The 22,594-nt window shown below is 43.6% G+C and overlaps 4 protein-coding genes across 9 annotated transcripts; 2 read left to right on the top strand and 2 right to left on the bottom strand.

Annotated features, from left to right (window-relative positions):
* Positions 1–108: 108 nt before the first annotated feature.
* Positions 109–12,260, bottom strand: LOC132261296 (protein MTSS 2). Of its 6 annotated transcripts, none has more exons than XM_059760065.1 (13): positions 12,100–12,260; positions 10,357–10,516; positions 9,053–9,188; positions 6,218–6,924; positions 5,687–5,752; positions 4,366–4,477; positions 3,792–4,301; positions 3,151–3,522; positions 2,654–2,854; positions 2,052–2,161; positions 1,916–1,991; positions 1,692–1,850; positions 109–871 (listed from the first exon to the last, which is right to left on the bottom strand). In XM_059760065.1, exons 2-13 carry the CDS (start codon positions 10,429–10,431, stop codon positions 675–677), a joined length of 2,721 nt encoding a protein of 906 aa, XP_059616048.1. In that variant the 5' UTR covers positions 10,432–10,516; positions 12,100–12,260; the 3' UTR covers positions 109–674. The 6 variants fall into 6 exon arrangements, with proteins under 6 accessions (XP_059616048.1, XP_059616050.1, XP_059616049.1 ...); XM_059760067.1 differs by having other exon boundaries at positions 4,378–4,477; XM_059760066.1 differs by having other exon boundaries at positions 12,116–12,260.
* Positions 12,261–12,756: 496 nt separating this feature from the next.
* On the top strand, positions 12,757–17,464 carry LOC132261293 (VWFA and cache domain-containing protein CG16868). The gene is made up of 4 exons (XM_059760051.1): positions 12,757–14,496; positions 14,568–15,897; positions 15,955–16,541; positions 16,675–17,464. The coding sequence occupies exons 1-4, from the start codon at positions 13,104–13,106 to the stop codon at positions 17,286–17,288; spliced, it is 3,924 nt and encodes a 1,307-aa protein (XP_059616034.1). The 5' UTR covers positions 12,757–13,103; the 3' UTR covers positions 17,289–17,464.
* Positions 17,465–17,573: 109 nt separating this feature from the next.
* LOC132261309 (nucleobindin-2) lies at positions 17,574–20,128 on the bottom strand. Its single transcript, XM_059760085.1, has 3 exons — positions 19,884–20,128; positions 19,572–19,773; positions 17,574–19,503 (listed from the first exon to the last, which is right to left on the bottom strand). Exons 2-3 carry the CDS (start codon positions 19,758–19,760, stop codon positions 18,097–18,099), a joined length of 1,596 nt encoding a protein of 531 aa, XP_059616068.1. The 5' UTR covers positions 19,761–19,773; positions 19,884–20,128; the 3' UTR covers positions 17,574–18,096.
* A 167-nt stretch (positions 20,129–20,295) lies between these two features.
* LOC132261306 (ADP-ribosylation factor GTPase-activating protein 2) lies at positions 20,296–22,505 on the top strand. Its single transcript, XM_059760082.1, has 5 exons — positions 20,296–20,532; positions 20,601–20,924; positions 21,011–21,142; positions 21,248–22,187; positions 22,262–22,505. Exons 1-5 carry the CDS (start codon positions 20,461–20,463, stop codon positions 22,414–22,416), a joined length of 1,623 nt encoding a protein of 540 aa, XP_059616065.1. The 5' UTR covers positions 20,296–20,460; the 3' UTR covers positions 22,417–22,505.
* Positions 22,506–22,594: the final 89 nt, after the last annotated feature.

Genomic DNA, 22,594 nt, shown 5'->3' with positions numbered 1-22,594 from the left:
AGCAAACACCACAAAACATGGCCGACCGCATGAAGATTGCATCGATTGAGACTTTCGCCGCGCCACCAGAGCCACCTGCCAGCCAATCGAAAATGCAAGCCATTGCTAAATTTCTCAAATTTTATTTATAAATGCCTCTGTAAATAATTTATAATTGTATATATATAGGGATAAATACTCCATTCTTACGAATTACTACACGAAGAAGTACAAGTATAAAATATAGAGATAAATTACTTCATTTTCCTGCCATCACTCTGCGTTAATCCAATTTTATTCCTTACAAATTCACTACCATTTATAATTGAGATGAAATCCTTCCCTCGCCTTAGTCTCTTCGCGGAAATAATTTAATTGTTATTCAATAAATCCTACCAATATAAGAGCGTAATACATATTAGAAAAGAAAAGCGATTTCCCACAAAGAACAAAAAGACTTCCTAAACTTACAGTTAATATTGTTTTTCCCTTCATTTTCCACCCTCTTTCTAACTACATTGTAAAATATGCTGTTGAACATTGGGAAAAATCAGTCCAATAGAAATATGTATGTTTGATGTTTTTTCTCCTCTACCTCAAAAGTTACAATAAACACTTAAATGTTAAGATTACAGCTTCCTTAGTTACAATATAGTTGTTTTTAAGTTGCTTGAGAGAAAAAGCACACCCCGCGCTTAGTGGATCTTTGGGGCACTGCGATCGTTGCAAGTCTTATTGGGCTTCAAATTGGCGCCCCTTTTGATCTGATCCATGAGCGTGGCGTGGCAAATGCGCGGATCTGGCAATGTTTGGCTGTTAATCAGGTTCCGCACGGCAAAAGCCTTGCCCGACAGTCTTTTCGAGTTGACACTGTGATGATGCTGAAGATAGCCTGCAAGAAGAGCCCCCACCAAAAAAAGAAGACAATCAGTAACAACTCTTTCATATTCATTCATCAGGCCTCCGGTGGCGAGTCAAAGGCAAAGCAAAAGGCACTCAATCTTGCACGCCCTACTAACTAATTCATTAAGCCTTCCACACTCTCAAGTTACGCGGAATGGATTTCCTCAAAAAATTCATGGAGAAAGTGTATCATTTGCTCTTTTGCACGTGATTTCGTGTGCAAAATATAATAATAGGCAACACTTTGCACTTTTATGCAACTCAATTGCGCATCACTATTTCGTATAAAAAAGAATGCAATAAAAGAAAATTCTCGACTTCTAACTAGCCGAAAGAGCTTCCGATTCACTTTTCTCCACTTACAAATCACTTTAAACCAATTTAGCAAGCTCTGCTGAGAATATCAAGTGAAATTAATCTGAGTTAACAAGTGAAAATCCTCTTTGTAATCAGATTAAATACACGTTGCATGGCAATTGAAAAGTACGGCAAGCAAATGGATGAAAAAAGCATCACACCACACACCACACACACACACAAAAGACACGCTGCAATCTGAGGAAAAGCTAGTGTAAACAGAAAGAGAGATGAAAACTCGCCACTGCCACCGGAGCCGTCGTCCACACAGAAAGCGGCAAACTGAGAGAATGGAGGGTCATGGAGATGAGTACTTGTTGGCGCTACAGAGTAATTCCCCTCGTAATGCGAGTGTGAAGTGGACGGTGCCAAGAAGGGATTCGTGGAGATGTAGATTTTCTGATTCATCATCTGATTCTCATAGCCAACGGACGAATAGATAGGCGTCCTACCTTCCTGGCCACCGTACATTGCGGCCTTCTGGTGATCACTGAGACGATAGTAGATCTGCTGTTGCTGTCCTGGACTCTGGCTGTGACGCCCATACAGCTTGTTGGAGTCATTGTCACTGGACGAAGAGGAGTGAAAGTCACCTCCTGATGGTGTTGGACCTACAAAGGTAACACAAAATATAAATCTTCCGCTCCACTTTTTCATTCCTCTTCTCAATTCTTACTGTGACTCTGGTGGCGAAAACTGGACACTTTGGTCACCTTTGGCTGGGCATATAGCTGAGATGATGGTGAAACTTTCTGCAAAACACCATCAGAGATAGCATCTCGTCTCATACAATCAACAACACAAGTACTCACTTGTTTCCCTGTCGAATTGACGCTCTGCTGGCTCCTCCGCAAAATCTCTGGACTGGCTGGGAAGTGTTTCAAATCAGTCAACGCCTTGATGGCTTCAGCCACACTTCCGGCTGCAACGCAAAATCGTGGAATCAATGCAAAGACGAAGAAGAGTAAATAAACGAAGAAGTATAAAAGCAAATATTCAGGTAGTGTGTCTGGAATGAAAATTTCTCTCCCAAACTCTGAAAATCGATGAGACACGCACAGAGAGCTTATCAGATCCGCTCTTCTTTTGTATAAATAAACCACGAAATTTTCCCCACAGCGATAAAATGTATATCCAATATTTACTAATAATGTAAAATCTGCCTCTTGCATCTTCGCAAAAAACCATCTTTATCGCACTGTTGGCAGTTTAGTTGCGCGAAGTTTAATAATTTTATAGGATTATAGAACAAATATGTATTTATTTTAAGAATTCAACAATATTAGGTTAAGCCTCATATATTAATTTAAATAAAAAATACCGATTTTGCTTAAGAGTTACGATAATGTAACCAAAATTTTCAATTTCGAATAGAGATTTGATTTAGACAACATGAATTGAAGGAAAATCTCACCTGATTGCGATATATTTTCTGAGTCCAGCAAATAAGCTGGTGGCGGTGGAAGACTTTCCGATGACACGTTCATCAGATTCTGCTGTGAGAGATTTTGCGTGGCCAATTTGTTGAGTTGCTGACTCGGTGTGACGCTAGAGCTGCGTCGCACTGGAGGCGGTGGTTTTGCACTGTTTACCGAAGATCTCCTAGATCGCGATGCTACAAAGGAAGACACACCAGAGATTAATTATTTGCCTCTCTCATCTGTTTTTCTTTTTTTCCTCCATACTATATGTCATCAAACAAGATCAGTGTGGGGAAGAGGAAAAATAAATAGGAGAATGAGAGGTTAAAGCCAGAGGAGTTCTAAACTCTCTTGAGGCAATATTTGAATAAATACACACAGAGACACACGAAACACAGCATAAGGCAAACAAGCAGAGAAATTAATAAGTGTTGATAAGAGGGCGAATGTGTATCAAAGGAAAGAAACCAAAAAAAAAAACAAGACAAACCGGAGAGAGAGGCTGGACGGGGTGATATTGCGGGTCGATTTGAGATGCGAAACACCCCATCGCATTGATCAATCGATGGTGATGTTGGTGTTGTTGGTATTGTTGGCGATGGTGGAGGTTGCTTGAAAGACGTGACACGGTTTCGCGTCTCAACGCCATCCACGCCATTTGGGGAATCCACCTTTGGCTCCTTGTATCGCAGTGTCACCACTTCACAGTTGTTCTGAATGTATTCCTGTTGGCACGCCACTTCTTCCTGCCTCTCCACCTCGTGATCAATAGCCATAATCGGTATCTCACAGCCTCTCTGCAGCAGATCCAGTTCGTCAATCAGACTATTTAGCTTCTCAATGGAATCACGATGGAGTTTGTCTGATATCGTCCAAAGTCAGGAATACACACAATGTGTTTGTGTGTTGGGACACAAATAAAAGAAAAATAAGCACACAAAATCAAAAAAATATAAATAAACTAAAAATAAAAATACATCAATTCACTGTAGCTAAAAATATCTGCCAAAAAGTTACATTTTCCTTCACGAAAGCACACCGCAGAGGGGTTCATCAATTGGAAGAAACTCTATATAACCCCTTGGATAGCAACATTTGCACATGAGCACAAATTTGAAACTGTAATCTTACCCGCTTCCCTGTCTGGCTTCTTCACCAACTTGCTGTCCACTCTCTTGAGCACACTGCACTGTATCTGTTCCAGCTTCTCGAACATTGATGTCTTGGCCAGCACGCTCGAGCCCAGAATCTTGTCCTCCTCATCCGCCTTCGTGGGCGTTACCGTGACATCCGTCGAGATGGGCGAGCAATTCTGCGGTGTGGCCGTTGAGCTGGACGACTCATTTACGTCCGGAGAGATTAGTGGCTGAGCCACGGGCTTCTGCACGAGTTTCGACGCCGCCATGCTTGCTAATTCAGTCATATTAACGTACGTCGGCTGCATCTGAGGATAGTCCTTTGTCACATGTGCCGGCAATGATGACGGTGGCTTCACCTTCACTGTTGAGCTTCTCTCCAGCGATGAGCATCGAATTGGCAATGGTGGTCGGATGGAGTTGGTTTTTGGCGGCTCAGCCTTTACTTCAGGACTCTGAAATGTGTAAACTGTGAGCGCCGGACGCTGATGACCACGCTCATAGGCTGCAAGAGACAAAATAGCATGTCATTTCAGGCAATTAGGCGACTGCTTAGTGAGGAAGAGCACCAGAAAACTCACTAGATGAGATCGTATGTGGACGATCCACAGCAGAAACAGCTGGATCTTGGGAATTTGGTGGCCAAGTTGACATTATGTGAGATTGACTAGCAGTTGATGTCTTCACGGTTTTGCAAAAGAGGAAAAAACAAGACGGAAATATTAGACAAAGGAAAAATCTCACTCTCTTGTTACATTGCCTGAAAATGTGTAACACAAGTTATAAATCTCCACATCACACAATTGCTGTGTGTGAATAGCGCAGTGAAAGGCTTTTTTCCTTCCTTTTTCACACATCTCACATTGAATTCCATAAATTATCAACAAATTGGTGAATTAAATTGCAAAAAGAAGAAAAAACCCTTGAATAATCTCTTAAATGCACAAAGTGGCACAATCGCGTTGTCTCACATCACAATCTTCAGCGTTAAGACACCTGGACAGAGTCACTGTTCCGAAGTGGAAACAAAAAGGTGAGAAAACAATCTTCATTCCTCGCCACGCGTTCGAAGCCACCCACTCTGTGCTTTTTCAATCCAATTCATCGGCTGGAAATTTTGAAATAAACTATTGCAACATGCTCTCCGCATATCCATATATTAAATAATTCAGCCTTGCTATTAATTTTCTCCCAATAAACATTTCTCAATTCATTAATGCCACAGCAAAATGATCAATTCTCGATCACCAAAAGGCAAACGCAGCTTCATATCTTTTGGAAGCGGAAAAAGCTGGAGGAGGATTTAAATTACCGTGAATATTTCCACTGTAAATCCCACATTTTTTTTTCTCTCTCTCTCTCTCGCCCTGTCGTTTCTTAGCTTTTCAACATGATAAAAAGACCAAATGAAGTGCCCTTTTATCTGCACCTTTCTCGCATTAGTTCACGCTGTCTTATGAATTTTTCATCGAGTCCTCCTGAGAGATTTGATAACATTTCCTTCTCGCTGTATTTCTTGCGCTCAAAATGAAGAGGTGTTTCGGGTGTTCCCACGAGCAAAATCTCAGAGTCGCAAACAAGATTTCAACTCTGTGCACTCAGGCCACAGATGAGGAAATGGAAGCCTCTCTCAATGGTGGTCATTCATGAGCAATCTCATGACTTGATCCACTTTCATTCAAAATTCTAATTATTTATGCAAAGAATCTTGGTCGCAACTGCGCTCCACAATGGCAACGCCAGAAGAGACATTCACCTCGCGCGCCTGTCCCTCACATGCAGCATATTTCAGCTGTCTCAGTGCCTCTCTATCGCGCGCCTCTCGCGATATTGAGTGTGTGTACAGAAAAAAGAACATCTGTGACATAAATTAACATTATTATCATTTACCTGTGAGGAACAAAATCCACTATCATTTGACTCAGCGAGCTTCAAGCGGATCGCAGGCGATATTAACTGAAGAGAAGGTACAAAAAAAGAGAGAAAAGAACCAAAATAGAAAATAATTACAAAAATAAAATTGATAAAAAATAGGAACAAATTGACACCAGAGTTGAACATCATGTGGATGACGATAGAAGCAGTATTTCAGAATTAAACATTTCTTACACATTTATTTGTTTCCCAGGAATTGTCAAGATAACCATTTCCATAGAAAATACCCAGATAATTTTTTACAGATTTTAATAGGATAGTTTGGAAATGTTGAATCACAATAAAAAATTAAGTCAAATAAAATTATTTTTGATAATTCATTTTATTATCTCTCATCTATACCCGTTTAGCTATTCAGCTCTGGTGCCATATGCCAGATAAATTGAAAATTGCAGTGGAAATCAACGGGAGACTGGGTAGAGGACAAAGAAGCGCCTGAGAAATCTCACAATTGTGCCAAAGAAAATTGATTAATTGGGTTCTTACTTGCGATAGAGATCTTTGGTGTTGTGATCCCGCCGATCCACTACTATTCAGCGAATTTATCGAGCACACCGAACTCTTCCGGGAGCCCAGACTAGCTGAGCATCCGCCCTGTGAGCTGTTGCCCCCACTCGTTGCTCCCGGAGATTCTGGGTAGAGACTGACGGAGGACTTTGTGGCCAGGATGATCTCTTCTGAGGACGGCGGTAGAACGCTTGGTTCTTTCGTTACGTTCACAATGGCATCCATCGCCTCTTGAAGGTGGCTTAATTCGTACATCACTTCGTACTCCTCCTTCACCACCGGCTGCAGAAGATTCACGAAAGTACAGTAGCGTTCGCGCTCCTCCACCATCGCCACACGGAGACTCTTCTTCTCGATCTCCTCCAACTCAGCGCGACGCTGTGTCATGTCGTGCAGTGAGGAATTGACCAGACTCTGCATTGTGTCTGATTGACCCTTGCGCGCCTTCTTTTGCAGCCTCAGCGTGTCCGTTGAGCGCTTCTTCAACTCCGCCCGACACCGCTTGTACTCTTTGGTGTGATCTTTGTCAATGACCGCCACTTGGCGCTTCCACTCCTCAATCTTGTCCTGCAACGGCGCTATCAGGCAATCCATGATAGCTGCCGTGAAGGACTTCATTTTCGTTTCGACTGCCTTATGTCGGAGGCAGACACGCGTAAGCGCCGTGCCGATCTCCTTTGATCCACCTGGAAGAGAAACGGCAAAAAAGACATAATCAGTGAGAAAAAGCGCCCAACTAATGCCTAACTATTTTGAGATTCTGGGTCAGTGATCTCTTGAATTGGTAAAAAGGCCCCGAAGAGTGTAAAGAGATAGAGAGAGAGAGAGAGAGAGAAAAAAACTATACACACACATTACAGTGAAATCCCGACAAATTACAAACAACCACGCTCTATGATTTCTCATCGCACTTCTTCTCTTTCGCTCACTTCACCCACATTGTCTGGAAGGCAGAATCATTTCACCGTAGAGAAGATGCCACTTCTTCCGAGAAAATACCTCATCATAAGCAATCAAACACGTGTGGATGCCCCCTCGTTGTTGATTTAATCGCACACCCATTTTCTCCAGCCCCCCTTCGCCATCATCGTCACCTCCTTAATTGTAAACACTTTGCCAGTCTGAAGGACTTCCGCCCCACCTTTGCAAGAGAATGCAGAAATAGAGAGAAGGCTAAAAGGGACTTATTTAGAGGTAGATTGCTCTAGAATATAGCCATATTCTACAGCCATGGACTGAAAGGATAAAAGATGATATAATTGTGTCCTGATTGTCTCTAAAAAGCACGAGGGAAACAATTTTGAGAGAATTCATCATATATTTAAATCTTCGCTGAATTATCACAGATTTGCGGACAGATGTAAATTATTTTACGATCTCCAAATTGGCACCATGCAGTCTTTCACAATCCAACATAACAGATGAGACGGCAGTCTTCACATCATTCAGTATGAATATCAAAAGAGAAGAGATTGCGTAATTTCCTGAGAATATTTTTGCCTTGAATTCGAAAGAAACTGTCCACAAAATAGTGGAGTAAAAAATCACTTCCTCTTCATCAAAATGAAGAAATAAGGTGACCAAAAATCACAATTTAAACACAACTTGAATGGCACTCTGAAGAACCGCCTGTTGCCGATGATTAGAGAGTGTTAGGAAAAAATTCTCACACGCTCTGCAAAATGTCGCTGTGTTTACAACTGGCAAACATCGTCAAGACGCGAAACCATGTGAATGGGAGTGCAAAAATAACCTCGTGTGTGAATTGTTTACGCACTCAGTCATATTGACGATTCATTTTTGCCATCTATCTCTCAATTTGCTTCTAACGATATGCTAATGAGTGAATTCTTCCTCTGGCTTCGCTTCTTGTTTTATACTATCGTTTTTTTTTTAACAATGAACAATGAAGGTGGAAACGCGGAATATGATATCAAGTGAATGGGCTTTGACATGGGTAGGAAAAAAAGCACACTTGAACTATCCACAACTTTGCATGTAACTTTATCTCTCGTCAAGCGAAAAATATCGCCACGAATTGCATGGAAAATTCACATAAACCCACTTTATCTATTTGATTATTTCCTCCACAACATTATTTGCATGGAAAATAAATCTGTTTTAGGCAAGTCATTGAGAATCATATAGTTTTGTAACGTACTCAAACGCCACTTGAAGATTCATTTATGCCTCCCAAAAGACTCTCGCTTTTAACCAGAATATCAGTGAGCATGTCAAAAAAATCACACTCTTTCAGATTGTTATGACCGAAAAAAAGCAAGAATATTTATGCATCCACGCCTCGACTGACTGGTTTTTCCTTTCTCGCCAGGCGCACAATTTTATGACTTCAGTTATGGGGAAAAATCTTCAAGAACACACGTAACGATTTCTTCTTTTGCAACAATCGACCGGAATTTTTTGGAAAGTATGCTCAAATATCTAAGCAAATTCCCGCCAAATACCATGGAAGGTTAGAGGAAGTGTGTGTTTTTCTTCCCAATATATATATACATGAAACAAAGTAAGAAACAAATGTGTCTTGTGGACGAAACATTTCCTGAAACCGGAACGTGAGCATCTGTGGCAAATGCCCCAGTCGAAAAACCATTGGAAAATTGTGAGGGCGTTGAGAGAGAAAGAGCATTTCAATGGAGGTGGACGTGATTAACTTCTCTTCTCTCCTCCTTCACTGCCCAATTTCATCACGCCGTGGCATTTTAAATCAACTTCTTCAGTCCCATAGCTTAAGTTCCTGAAGAGGCGCACACACAAACGCCAAAAGACCCAAAAATACTCCTTCTGTATGTTTACCTTTCGAATTGGTGGCTGCATCGGCAATCTTCTGAAATGCATCCAAATACGTGGCGATTGCCTGAATGGCTGATCTCAAGCACATGTGCAGTTTGCTGGCTTTCATCACCAAATCCTCCCAGAGTGGTGTTGAGTTCTGCAAAGTGACAAAGAGAGAGAGAAAGAGAAAGAGAAATTCGTGAGTATTTTCTGTGTTATACTATTATTCCTCCTCCGCACTTCCATCCACATCCACATTTGCCAAGCCCTAAAGCCCAGACACACAGATTCAATGCAATCTCGAGCTCAAATTGATCATGATGTGAAATTGTAAATTGATAGTGTGATTGCATCGTTGCACGGTGAAAATTTGAGGGTGGCAGAAAAGCAATTTCAGTGCAGCGAAATTTCAATTTCACCTGCAATTAGGAGTTTTATTCCCCCCTAAACACTGTTCGAGTTTATACAAGACGCAGGTTGTGTTTTTGAGTGTTTGGAAGGATGTCAGAATCCACGCCCACTCGAATGCTCCGCCTTTTATTGCTTAATTGACCCTTGATTCACTGAGCCCAACACGTTTTTACAAACTGGAAGATCTGGTATTTAAGAATTTGAACCCAAACTGAACTTAATGAATTCTAGTGTGTTATATCCTAAATCTAAACATAAAATACCACCTCTAAGTTAGGATCAAGCTCCTTTCCGATCTTCGGGCGTCTCTCTTTTATGAATACCTCAATTAATTTACAATTTCATCTTTCTTTCTGAAAATGTAAATCTGATTCGAGCATCGCCGCGAAGACCATGTAATGTTTTCTCAATTTAATCGCCTCTTTATTAAATCTTCTCACATGCATTTCTCCAACTCGAATAGCATGATATTTGTTATTTTCTAATACCATTTAAAAGCCAGTGAAATAGAATTTATTTCCTGAGCATTATTATACATATATCAAAGAAAGAGAGTTTCCATGCAAACTCTTCACACTTTACTGACCACTATTGAATGATTTTTTTTTCTAGAGAAATTCTCAAACCCGGCATTTTTTCCTCATATTATTCTGTGCGATTTTAACATTGAGAATATCTAACCCAAATACCCAATCTTCTTTCGCTAGTTGAGCAGTAAGGGAAAAGAGCGCCAAAGAGATATTATTGCGTGATTAAGAGATAAATTAGAGTAACTTGCATAGTCTATAACGTAACTGTTTCATGCACATCGCATATACAATTTACTCTTTTTTTCATTCATTCCGCCAAACTCAACTAATTAGCAGAAAGAGAGTCTGGCAGAGTGTATTTAATACGCCAGGGAAATGTCTTACCTTCAAATCAGCAATTATTTGCTGAAATAAACTGCCCATGGCTGTTCCAACGGGATGCTCCAGATTCAGATCCATGCTTTCCAATCACTTCTGTTGCACTCCTCTTCACACAAAACACACACACTTCTATTATTATTGTCTCTGCTGCTCTTCTGACTTCCTGCAAGTACGACCAACAATCAGTCCACCCATTTCTCGTGGTCAGGGAAGCGCCAACGCGAGAGGAACCATGGAAAGAGGGCTCGTCAATTTGTCAGTCTGTCATTCAATTCCCAGGAAGTCCATTGAGACCCAACCCAGCGCAAGGCCCACCAAAATAATGAGATGCTAATCTATCTAGAACGAGGCAAGAAAGCCAAAGCAGAAGCGCACAAAATGAAGAGTAATTAGAAACTGATGCGTGATGGTTTTAATCTCATTCGAATCATTTTGCGTGGCATTTCAATTTTTCACGATAAATCACGGCAGATTTTTCTAAATGAATAATCCAATATCCGTTCTTTCCAGATTATTCATTCTATACGTGCCTATGAAAATTAGGTAAAGAAGAGAGAAAAAGGTTTAATTCAATTCTCAGGAATTTACACGCAAGCACCCTTTCAAATTAAATCATCGCTCTAAAGATGCTCTCACAACTTTGTGACTTTACGACGTAAAACACATGTCTTTTGACCTGATATTAGACTTTACAACAGTCTCCAGTGCTAGAATTTTCACATTAGCACACTCATCACTGAAATTACGGATTAAAGCATCATTTCATGATGTGGAAAATCAATGAAAATCGTCTGATAACGAGTTACATTGATGTTGGCAAATATATGCATCCCTTTCAGCCAACACAAAACTGTCTTTCGTGGGAAACCTTTGTGAATCTGCTTCGAATTATAATAATTCTTCTGACCCATTTTCACACAGATTTCAGAGGGGAGATTATGTAGCATTTCTTAAGTGGACAAAATTAATGGGAATGTGTGTTGCATTTTGGTGGAAAAACGCTTATGTGAGTAAGTTACTTGAGTGTTCCTCAATATTCAGCATATTTTTTCGGGTGTTTGCTTGTCTTCATGAATGTGCAATTTTGTGGATGGCTTCCGGATTTTACGGTCTGTGAAGAATCATCAAAATTTGTAAAGTTTGTTATACAAGATATTACGATATAAAATAAAGCGATTAGGGGAATACAAATAATCCTTAAGGACCTCAGCAATTCTTCATTCTGAGGGATCATTCCAAATCATCCCACCCAAAATATCTGAATAATTGACACTTTTCCCATGCAATGCGACGAATTGGGAAAGTGCGTTGATGAGGAAGTTCATTGACGCTTTTTCATCCACAAATTCTCGTCGTTTTTCTCTTCCGACCATTTCCAGCTGCACCGAAAATATTGTTCACACTTTTCGCTGTGTGAGCGAGACAACGTAACCCAATGCTTCCCTCGATTTAATTGGGACACGCATATGCCGTCTTTCTCTCTCGGCCACCAATGCGGTATCTCACTTCCTGCTCTCGCCAAGGGCGATTTTTTGTCACAACGCGGCGCTGGGGTAGATTTCAAAGTGCATCTGAAAATCACATGCGCAAGAGCGGGACGACGATAGCTAGCTTCGGGAAAACAATGCTATGTACATAATGGCAATGGCCGACAAGAGTCAATTTTCCCATTCGTTCCTCTCACGCCACTTCACAAGTGTCTGACGCCCACACGAGGTGATCCGCCACCCTGATGATCACACTAACCGACAGAGGCACTCACGGGGTACACAATCGGTGTACACGGGTCACGCTCCGTGACGATTTTCACCGTGAAAAGACACTCCAAATCAGCAGCAGCCACTTTTCTTCACCACCACTCACGAGACAGCACACGGCATACGTCCGTATTCTTCGGATGCACCACAAACACTGACGAGCTCTCCGTTATCGGGTCGGCGGTTCGCCATTGTGCATTGTGGCGCCATCTGAGCTCACGAAGGCGGCCGAGACAAAATATCGTCATTCAGCGCCGATATCATGTTCAAAAAAGGTTGAAGATGGTCGGGACTCAATTCCTGGAACAAATTGATAATGGATTCTTATAAATGTCAGATAGCAAATTCGCGGAATATGCTTGAATTTTGTTGTATTCTAAAGAAAAATTGAAGTGAATTCGATAGTTTTGGCGGTTTTGAAAAGATTTTTCTTATCATTCCACGAGAATCGCCGCAAGAGTTATTGCAACTTGCTATACTGATTGTCTAATCCTGATTGTGTTTAGAATCATTTTCTACTGTATTTGAGTAAAATAAAAAGGCTAAAATCAAGAAAAGTCACCCGATATCCCAGCATTCTGAGTTTCTCGCAGAATTTTTTATTGATTGCAGTTGGCAGCACTGTCTGTTTATGATCCCATTGAATGACAAGTTTACGAAATTCTTCACTTGGACGCATTTTGTCTGTGTTTTATTCGCATTTATTCGTGACTTTATCCCAGAAGTTTTGCCACAAATACTTTCACAAGATCCTCAACAGTGCATATCAGTTGTTTCTCACATCGCCGCTGTCCAATTTTCAGTGATTTCGCGTGTGTGAAAAATGTAATAAAATCCATTGAAGGAAATCCTCCACCGGAGCAAAGAATGGAAGGAAAATTTGATATCGTTGATTGAGCTGTGCCGCCAGCGATAAGGTGGAACATTGGCAGTTGATAGTGGGAAATTAGTCGTCTGATAAGGGGAGTGAGAGAATGTTTGGGAAGCTTTGATATGCTGGCCCTGCTTTTTGCCGCTACGCTGTTGCTCTCGCTGGTCGGGGGCAACAGCGATGTCGGAAGTCACTATGTACCTGTTATTCTGAACGGAAGTGCCACCGTGAGTGTCCGGAGACTAACGGATGCCCCGCCTGAAGAACCGCCGCGTGTTCAGAGACTCGCAAGGCGCCTTGAGGAGCGCTTCCGAGAAATTCGGGATGCCGAACTGGGTGTTCCTGATGTCCAGGAGATGTTTGATCTGATGGAATTCGCGCCGGTGATGAGGGATGACGTGGAAACGGTGAAGAGGATGTCCCAACGCCTGGCGGCGAAGATGGAGAAAGCACACCTGGTCATCTCCAGCCTTAAGGACTTCATCGTGGACACTGCCGAGCAACTTAATCGCACAGGATTGAACTCCGTCACATTTCCCTGTCCGTTCAGGGCATCGGCTCCGCCCTCTATTCAGTACGATCGCCAGCAAATTGAGATTGTGAACTTCATGAAGACATTAGAGGATGTTAAGCAGACTGAGGATCAGTTCGAGACATCCTTGACGGATGAACTGAAAAAATTCTCTCACAGCACTGCTCACTTTAAGCGGCAGTTTTTCCTGGCAACCAGTGACAATGCCGTAGACAAAAATTGTCCAGACAATCAACACCTCAGGACACTTTTCACCTCGGCAATCGCTGGAAAAAGAATCCTTCTCCTCGTAGACCACGGAAGTTCTCTCAATATGGATCAACTGGAGTTGACAAAGGCTACAGCAAAGAGTGTAGTTGGTCTTCTGCATGCCACGGACTTCATATCCGTGATTAGCATATCAGATCGCGTGGGAGTTTTCACGCCAGAGAGGAAATCCTGCACTCCTGAACAGATGCACGCTGCCACGCTAGATAATCGCGTGAAATTGACAAAATTCCTGGACGGACTCAATAAAACCAAGGCACAAACTAATCATACGCTTGGCTTTGAGTATGCCTTCAAGCTTTTGGTGGGCATTCAACAGGACTCTGAGATTAAGAGTGGCCAATTTATGTTTCTCTACATAAGTCGTGGCTTGCTGTCCTCCTTGGCGGACGCCACAGGGGTTCTGGAGGTGATAGCATCAGGCCAGAGAAGATTGAAGAATCCTGTGGTCATCAACACAATTCAAGTGGTTCTGGACGAGAAGAGGATAATGTATGAAACACAATTTCTCTGGGACATCACTGTGCAAGACTACAGGAAGCACAAGATAGAAGGAGCAGAATCGTCGGAGGCTGGGATTATGCTGACGGTGAATAAGTATCGAATGGATGAGGTTTATATGAATGTCACAGCGCTGTTTAGTCAGATGTTCAAAGAAGGACATCTCAGGGAGAATATCACCATTCATCAGCCGTACATGGATCCAGACACGAAAGGTGAGGAATAAGATAAGAAAATCACTGAATCCTAATCATATTCCATGTCTATGTGCCTTCTGCCTTTCCAGATATCCTCGTCAGCGTGACTCAAACTTGCGATCGCTTTGGAGTTTTCGGTGTGGATCTCTATCTCAATGATCTGGTTGAAGATGTTCTGTACTACAATAAGTATCCAGACTCTTATGCCTTCATTGTGGATCGGAATGGCAGTGTCATTTCTCATCCATCTTTTGCGGACCGTGCTTCGGCAGTTGAGATGATTTTTCCCACCGACATTAGCATGATCGAACCGCCACCCTTCACGTCCACCATCCGAGATGAGATGCTGCAGGAGATTTTCAGCACACACTCCTTGCGAGATGACACCACAAATGACACGGTTACCTTCACGTGGCATCATGTGATGGATTCTTATGTGATTTGTGTGGTTACACGCGTTGGAGGAGTGAATCGCTCTCCGGTGGTGTTGAAAAGAGTTCTCCCTGGGATTCACTACTACGCTCAACATCACAATGAAGTGTCTCTGGCGGCGCTGGATATACTATATCACAGATTGGACCTAATCCCACCGCCAGGAGGGAAGATAATGTGTCGACACTTTAAGCAAATTGCCACAATGGATTGTGGGACGCTCTTTCTCAGTCCAGGAGCTTTTCAGTCGCCCTTTGTGTTTGTGCGGAATAGCCGAGAGAGCACATCTAAAGCTACAATTCACAATATTCAGACTTTGATGGCGTACATCAAAGACAAGACGAGTCTTCTCGCCAATCCCGGCTTGTTGCCAGCAGTGAGGAATGATGTGACTGCGCTAACGCATATCATTGGATACCTGAAAAAGAAACACTTGCGCGAGGGACCGCTTAAGAACTTCATAATTCGCCGATATGTGGCGTCTATCAACGGAGTTTTGATGGTGTATCCAGGTTCCCAAGTGAATAATCAACTGGAGATATACCAGAGACCGTGGTTTGGCCGGGCTATTGCTTATCCAGGAAGGATTGTTGTCACTGAACCTTATCTGGATGCTGGAGGTGCGGGATATATTGTCACGATCGCTCACACAATTTTCGAGGGGAAGCACAATGCTATGCACAATGCTCAGAGAGACACTCCAATCGGCGTGGTGGCTCTCGATCTCACCATGGGCTTCCATTATAAGCTGGTGATGGAATCAGGTTCCTTTTGTTCAGAAGCTAATGTCAAGTGCTTCCTCATGGAGGATCGCGGATACTTAATAGCACATCCCAGTATTCTAGAACCTGTCACAGGGCTGAATCCGAGGCGACCTCTTGAGCACATCACGCATCGGGAGTCTTTCGTGGCAAATGACATATTGAATCACAAGGATTTGGTGCAGAAAAAGCTGTGCAATGTGTACGCCAATAGAACAATTCAGAGGTGAGAGTCTATTGAGCATGTTTTTGATCATCACATTTAACATATCTCTCTTTTCAGATATTACCAATTCAACATATCTTTGACGGATGTTCTCACGAATGTTGTGCACGGCGAGAGAACAAAGTACCAAATCTCTGTTGTGCCGGGAACTAATATCTTTGTGGGTGTTCTCAACGCGTCCAATGATGGGGGCGCCTTTTGTCCCTGCAGCACTATGGATCGCCTCTGTTTGAATTGTAATCGCATGGAACAGACAGAGTGTGAGTGCCCCTGCGAGTGTCCTCTTCGCTATGAGTCTCTTGCGAGTGCCCCAGGAGCATCCAAGTGTGCTCAAGACTCCCAGGAGAGCGAGGCGGAGGATCAGCGATTGGGAGCCGATGGGGTGTGCATGCCTTTTATGCCAGAAGCAGCTACATCCTCTGTCCTAACATATTCAGTGGATGATCTGGAATTGAGGGCATGCGTGAATGTTGTGTGTGATCTCTATGCCACGCAAAATGAGTGCCTGGGCGTCGTGGGATGCGAATGGTGCCAAGTGGATGTGGATGGAGAGACAGTATTCACACAACCTTTCTGCACATCCATGCAGTCATGCTTCAATGGAATTCTGGGATCAGCAACGCCATACGGAGATGCTCAGTTGGGTAAGTGAAGGATTTAGTTAATTCTAAACATTTTACTCTCAATCTAAAAGAATTCACTGTTTTGCTATATCGCCCTCAGAAATCACTTTTTTTTGTTTCCTCTAATTCAGCATGATAAATTGTTGTCTTTCAGGTTCAACCATTGTGGATCCGCTGATTCCTCCAGCATATTCAGCTATTGGTCCCGTGGCGGGAGCCACAATTGCACTATGCCTCGTGGTGGGATTTGCCATGTATTGCTACAGGCAGAATCAGGACCCAGGCGGGGCAGAGCACTTGTACGGAGACTCGCAGGGCGAGAATCAATTAGATGTGCCCATGGCGAGACTTAATTTTGACGACATGGCGCACGATGACGGCGATATGGGCAATAGTTCCAATCAGAACCTCCTACCTGCGCCGGGCACTGGCATCATGATCCCCGAGGTGTCCCCATATCGGGCCCCCTCGGCATGTCGACGTCCCAATGCTGCAGATTCTGATCATGGCTACTCCACAATGACCCCACACGAGGACTCGGAAAATCTGTGCTTCACCCTGGCTGATCCACTGCTCACGCACAAGCGTCTCTCCATGTCAGACTCCGCTTCGATCAGCACCAGTGTTTCCAGTCCTACAAATTGTCGGCCGTTGGGTTTGGAGAGGCACCTCGTGGCGCCTCCTGAGAGCACCACAGTGCTCCCTGCGTCGCCACACCTTGTGCTGGCGCCCGTGACGGTGCATCGACAGATGGAAGCCACCTCGTGATCATTTATGTATCACAAACTATTTTATAGTGCCAAATTTTCATCAATGCTCTCATGCCAAGGGGTTTATCAAACAAACAAGAGGAAACCAGTACAAATTATAGGCATTTTCTTATCCGCATTTAAACTTCAGATTCAGGATTTTCTTAGACTACCAACTGCAACAAGTTTTTTTTTTTCACTTGACAAACCCCTTGCCAAGAGTAGTGTTCTGCATTTAGCATTAATTTATTGCCTTTCACTCGTTCTAAGAAGGCGAGATGAGAAGAGAAACAATCAAACCTTATCAGTTGAATGTCGTGCAAGGAAGCAATTTTTACTATTTTGTCGTTTGTAATCCTCGTTTTACAATCAAGTTAATGTTTAAGTGTATAAACAATAAGGCTGGGGAGAAAGATAGAGAGATTTTATTGTGGACAAGCGGAGAACTGTGGCACAGGAGATCCAATAAGATGGACAGTATCTGTGATTTTGGACACTCACATAATTTTTGCTAAATTCTATTGTTAATTTTTGTACTTAACACACTTAATCACCCAAACATATTGTTTCCAGTGCAGTTCAATGTATTTTTTAGACTTAGAGAAGAACAAATAGAGATATTTTCTGTGTCACTGACCGCTGAGAAGAGTATTTAAAAGCAATTTTCTTTGTAAAGAAAAATAAAAGATTCAGTGTATCGCTGCTTAAATGACTCCTGGTAGAAATTTATTTATTTATTTATGTAAATACCTGACTTCGCTGTCTTGAAAATGCTGATTTGTTCTGGGTTATGGGAGAAAATGTGGCTCTTTAAGCCGAAGAGAGTTTTACGCCTTGTTGGGCTGTTGAGCTGGTGGAGACGCCTGTGGAGGAATCTGATTCACCATCGGCTGCATGGGTTGCTTCTGACCCACCCCGGAGACTTGTTGTGGCGGCGGTTGCTGGAAGTTGGCGGAATTTGGCTGCTGTGGAACCGCGTTTGAATGCACATTCGGTGGCATTTGCTGTGGAATCGCGTTTGGATGCACGTTTGGTGGCATTTGCTGAGGAATGGCATTCGGGTGCGCTTGATTGGGATGCTGAGGAATGGCATTAGGATGCGCTTGATTGGGATGCTGAGGAATGGCATTAGGATGCGCTTGATTGGGATGCTGAGGAATTGCATTAGGATGCATTTGATTGGGATGCTGAGGAATGGCATTAGGGTGCATTTGATTGGGATGCTGAGGCGCTTGATAAGGTCCCTGGGGTCCTGGATAGTATCCCTGTGGCATATTTGGGTGCGGAGGCAAAACCCCCTGCGCTATGAGACGCTGAATCTCCTCCTGTCGCTTTCGCTCAAACGCAAGATACTCTTCATGCGTGTACTGAGGCTGATTGTCAACAGTGTCCCATCCTTCGTCACGCCTAAATTCATCTCTCTTTGTCTGCTCTAAGAATTCATCATAGCTGATAAGATTATCCTTATTCACGTCCGCCTCCTTGAACACATGCTCTCGCATCCTTTCCATTTCCTCTGCGCGCTCCTTCATATCATCTTCAGGCACTCCTGCTTGATACACTTTGTCTAGTTCCTTCACAAACAGCGCCTTCACTTCCAACTCATCCCAGAATCCATTTCCATCCAGATCGTGCATCATGAAGAAAGTCTTGGGATCGAAATCCTGTCCTTCCATATGATCTTGTTTTTCCCACACCTCTTCCAGTTGCGCCTTTCCGCCCGGATGATGCACCTTGTCATGCTTATTATGTTTCTCCTTCATCTTCTTCAGATTCTCCTCGTACTGCTTCTTGTGCTCCTCATCCATCGTCTTCAGTGCCTCCTGCTTCTCGAACTCCTTCTGCATTTCATATCTCTTGAACTCCTCCCGCCTTAGACGATCCGCCTCAGCAAGATCGTTTCCCGCCTTGTGGATAAGTTTCTTCAGGTCCTCCACCTCAAATGTGTACTGATTCGAGTGATCAAGGTGCTGAGGGATCTTCAGATGATCCCTGTCGATGTCATTCGTCATCTCGTACTGCTTTATGGCTAATTGACGCAGTCTTTCAAGTTCCGTTCGCTTAATCTCATCCAGCTTTGTCCTCACGCGATGATTCACATATTCCAGTTCATGGGCAATTTTCCCATTCTGTATATCCACCTCGTCCACATTGTTAAGCTTCTCCCTGAAGTCTGGATCACTCTCCAGAACACTCACAACTTCCTTCAAGTAATTCTGATACTCAAGGACGTTCTGGAAGTAAAAGTAGTTCCATCAAGCTTATGCTGCATGATAATTTCATCAGTTTCTCAGAAAATTACCTCAAGATTCGATCGTGGATCATTGGGATCGTACTCCTCCTCATATCGTGGCTTTTTCACCTCTGGCACTTCCTCTTTCTTCTCGTCAGCCTTCTTGTTGGGCGTCACTGGAAGCCCAAAAGCGCCCCAGATCGTCATAATTGTCACGATGAAAATCACCAGAGACATTCGCTTTCGCATCACAGTCATGGTTAAGCAATATCTGTAAACAATTAAACGTATTCTCAGGAATGCGGAAACCTCCCTAAAATTCTACTTTCAGGCAGAAAAGTGTGGAGAAAGTGATGAAATATGGAACATAAACAAACTTACACCAACTGCGAGATTAAACTCTGTTTGTCACTACGGTCAGTGATAAAAAGTGCTGCACTTTAACCGGGGAAGTTTGGTGGGTGAACAGGTGAGTCACTATCACGCCTTATTACGATAATTTGTAAATAATTGCCTTTATTTCTCAGAGATAAGACTTCCCTTCTCGTCCATCAAAACAATGACGTGGTTTTGACATACAGGTCGCACGCGATTATCGATAAGGCAGAGCGAATCGATGAGATTTTCCCACTTTTTCCAGGGATTCACTAATTTTTCACATATCTAACATTCTCTGGAGAAGAACCAAGAAAACACAAGAAAATGCAAAAGGATTTCTTTTTCCATTGACATTTGTAGAAAATTCCAGGAAATCTTCATCGATTTCGGGCCGCAACTCAAAGAAACGTCATCGAGAGGGCGCAATGAACGCCCCTTGGACACGTCATTTGAGAAGTTGGAAAAGTGAGTTTAGTGCAATTTTCAAGCAGCATTTCCCATTCACTGAATGACCCAATTTGCGTGAAAATCCTCTCTAACCGTTCTGGATATCCTCAAGATTGTGTAATATTTGTGAAAGATGGCCCAAAACCCCACTAAGGCAGATATCGAGACGCTTTTTAATCGTCTCAGGGCGATCGCCACCAATAAAGTGAGTTTCCTCCAGGAAAAGCCCCATGACCAAACTTTTTCCAAGATTTGTCTTTCTTCCTCTGATAGAGCTGCTTCGATTGTGGCCAGAAGAATCCCACCTGGGCGTCTGTGACGTATGGCGTGTTCATCTGCATTGACTGCTCGGCTGTTCATCGAAGTCTGGGAGTTCATCTGACCTTTGTGCGCTCCACGAATCTGGACACCAACTGGACGTGGATTCAGCTGAGACAGATGCAGCTGGGAGGCAATGCCAGCGCAGGCCAGTTCTTCAGGCAGCACAACTGCAACACCACCGATGCCCAACAGAAGTACAACTCCCGGGCGGCTCAGTTATACAGAGACAAGCTGTCGGCAGCAGCTCAGCAAGCGATGAAGATTCACGGGACTCAGGTAAGTGCGTGAGAAGTATGCTTTCGAGGCTTGAACTAACACGCATGGTTGTGTGACGTTGCTTTTTCCCTTTCGGACACGCACAGCTCAATGTTGATGGCAATGTGGAAGGAATTTCGGCCAAGCAGGAGAAGGAAGAGGAGGATTTTTTTGCAGATTGCACAACAAATGGCAATTCCGATGTCCAGGAAGACTATGACAATAGCAGGAGGAAGCAGGTAAGACTTGAACAGAGCCGCTTGGAGTGAGTAAATGCACTAATTTTGCGATAAAGAGAGGAGTTCTTCTCTATGTCTACTAAACTACTTCAATTTTCATTTCAGTTTGATGAGCCTGTGGCTACAGAGAGCGCCCCAGCGGTTCGGATGACAATGGAAAACACTGGAGCGCCGAGTGTGGACTTTCTCAACTCGACAGTGCCTATTGAAGCGCCCAAATCGACAATTGGCGTGAGGAAAATTCAGCCCAAGAAGGCGGGCATCGGATCAGCGAAGAAAGGTGGCTTGGGCGCGATGAAGGTGAAGACAAACTTTGCTGACATCGAGCAGAGAGCCACGATGGCGGACCAGATGAAGGAGGCTCCGGCGCCGGAGAAGAAACTCACAGTCGAAGAGGAGGCAGAAGCGATCGCCAGCGTGAGACTGGCCTATCAGGATTTGTCTGTGCAGAAGACACGCGAGGAGGAGCGTCTGAAGGCCACAGATCCAGCCAAGGCGAAGCAAATGGAGCGCCTGGGCATGGGTTTCGCGGGCAGGAGTGCCGTATCTCATTCAGCGGTTAGCGACATGAAGACGCTGAGTGAGGAGAAAGCGCCTGCCAAGGCGAAGAGTCGCAGCTTCTTCGATGCAGACGCCAATGATGGGGGTTTCTTCGATGATCTGCTGCCTATGTACTCCACCAGTATGATTGTGGGTGGGAAGTCAACGGCTAGCAAGCAGGAGAAGAATGAGGAGTGGACAATTGTGAATGCTAGCGATGCGGTGGATCCCATCGATGGCGATCGTCCGGTGATTCACACGATGTTCATGCAGCAGCCCACAAAGAGTACGCCTAAAGAGGCGGCGAAGGTGGTGCACAAGTCGTACGACAATGATGAGGCTCAGAAGAAGTTTGGTGGCGCGAAAGCAATCTCATCTGATCAGTTCTTTGGCAATGAGAGTTCCACCTTTGAGAGATCATCCAATTTGGCGCGCTTCCAGGGTTCCAGCAGCATTTCATCTGATGACTTCTTCGACGATGGCACAGGCAGGAGCGTAAATCGAGGTGAGTTGCTTAATTGATAAAGCTTCCGCTGCTTCTGGCCTAAACTAATGCCTGCTTTGGGTGATTGCTTTCAGGCGCAAACTCCCGGATGCGCAGCATGGACATCCGCGGACCGAATCTCGATGAGGTGCGCGAAAGTGTTCGCCAGGGTGTAACGATGGTGGCGGGGCGCTTGAGCACGCTGGCCAGTGAGGTGATGACCACGATCCAGGACAAGTACGGCGGATAGGGATCGGCCACGTCGTAGGCGCGCCAACAAATTTGAAAAATTGAAAATGAGACGGGGAGATTCAGCATAATAAATAGGGCGATAAAATAGGGGTTGATGTTTAGAAGAAAAATTTAGAATGTATTCCGCATTTCTTTTCAAAAGGAGAAAAAATCACATACAGAAGAGCTATTTGAAT

This window comes from Phlebotomus argentipes, unplaced genomic scaffold (genome assembly GCF_947086385.1).
Source record: "Phlebotomus argentipes unplaced genomic scaffold, Phlebotomus argentipes genome assembly scaffold_18, whole genome shotgun sequence".
Taxonomy (NCBI): Eukaryota; Metazoa; Arthropoda; class Insecta; order Diptera; family Psychodidae; genus Phlebotomus; species Phlebotomus argentipes.
Note: the sequence above shows the minus strand (reverse complement) of the source record. Positions and strands in the feature narration are given on the sequence as shown.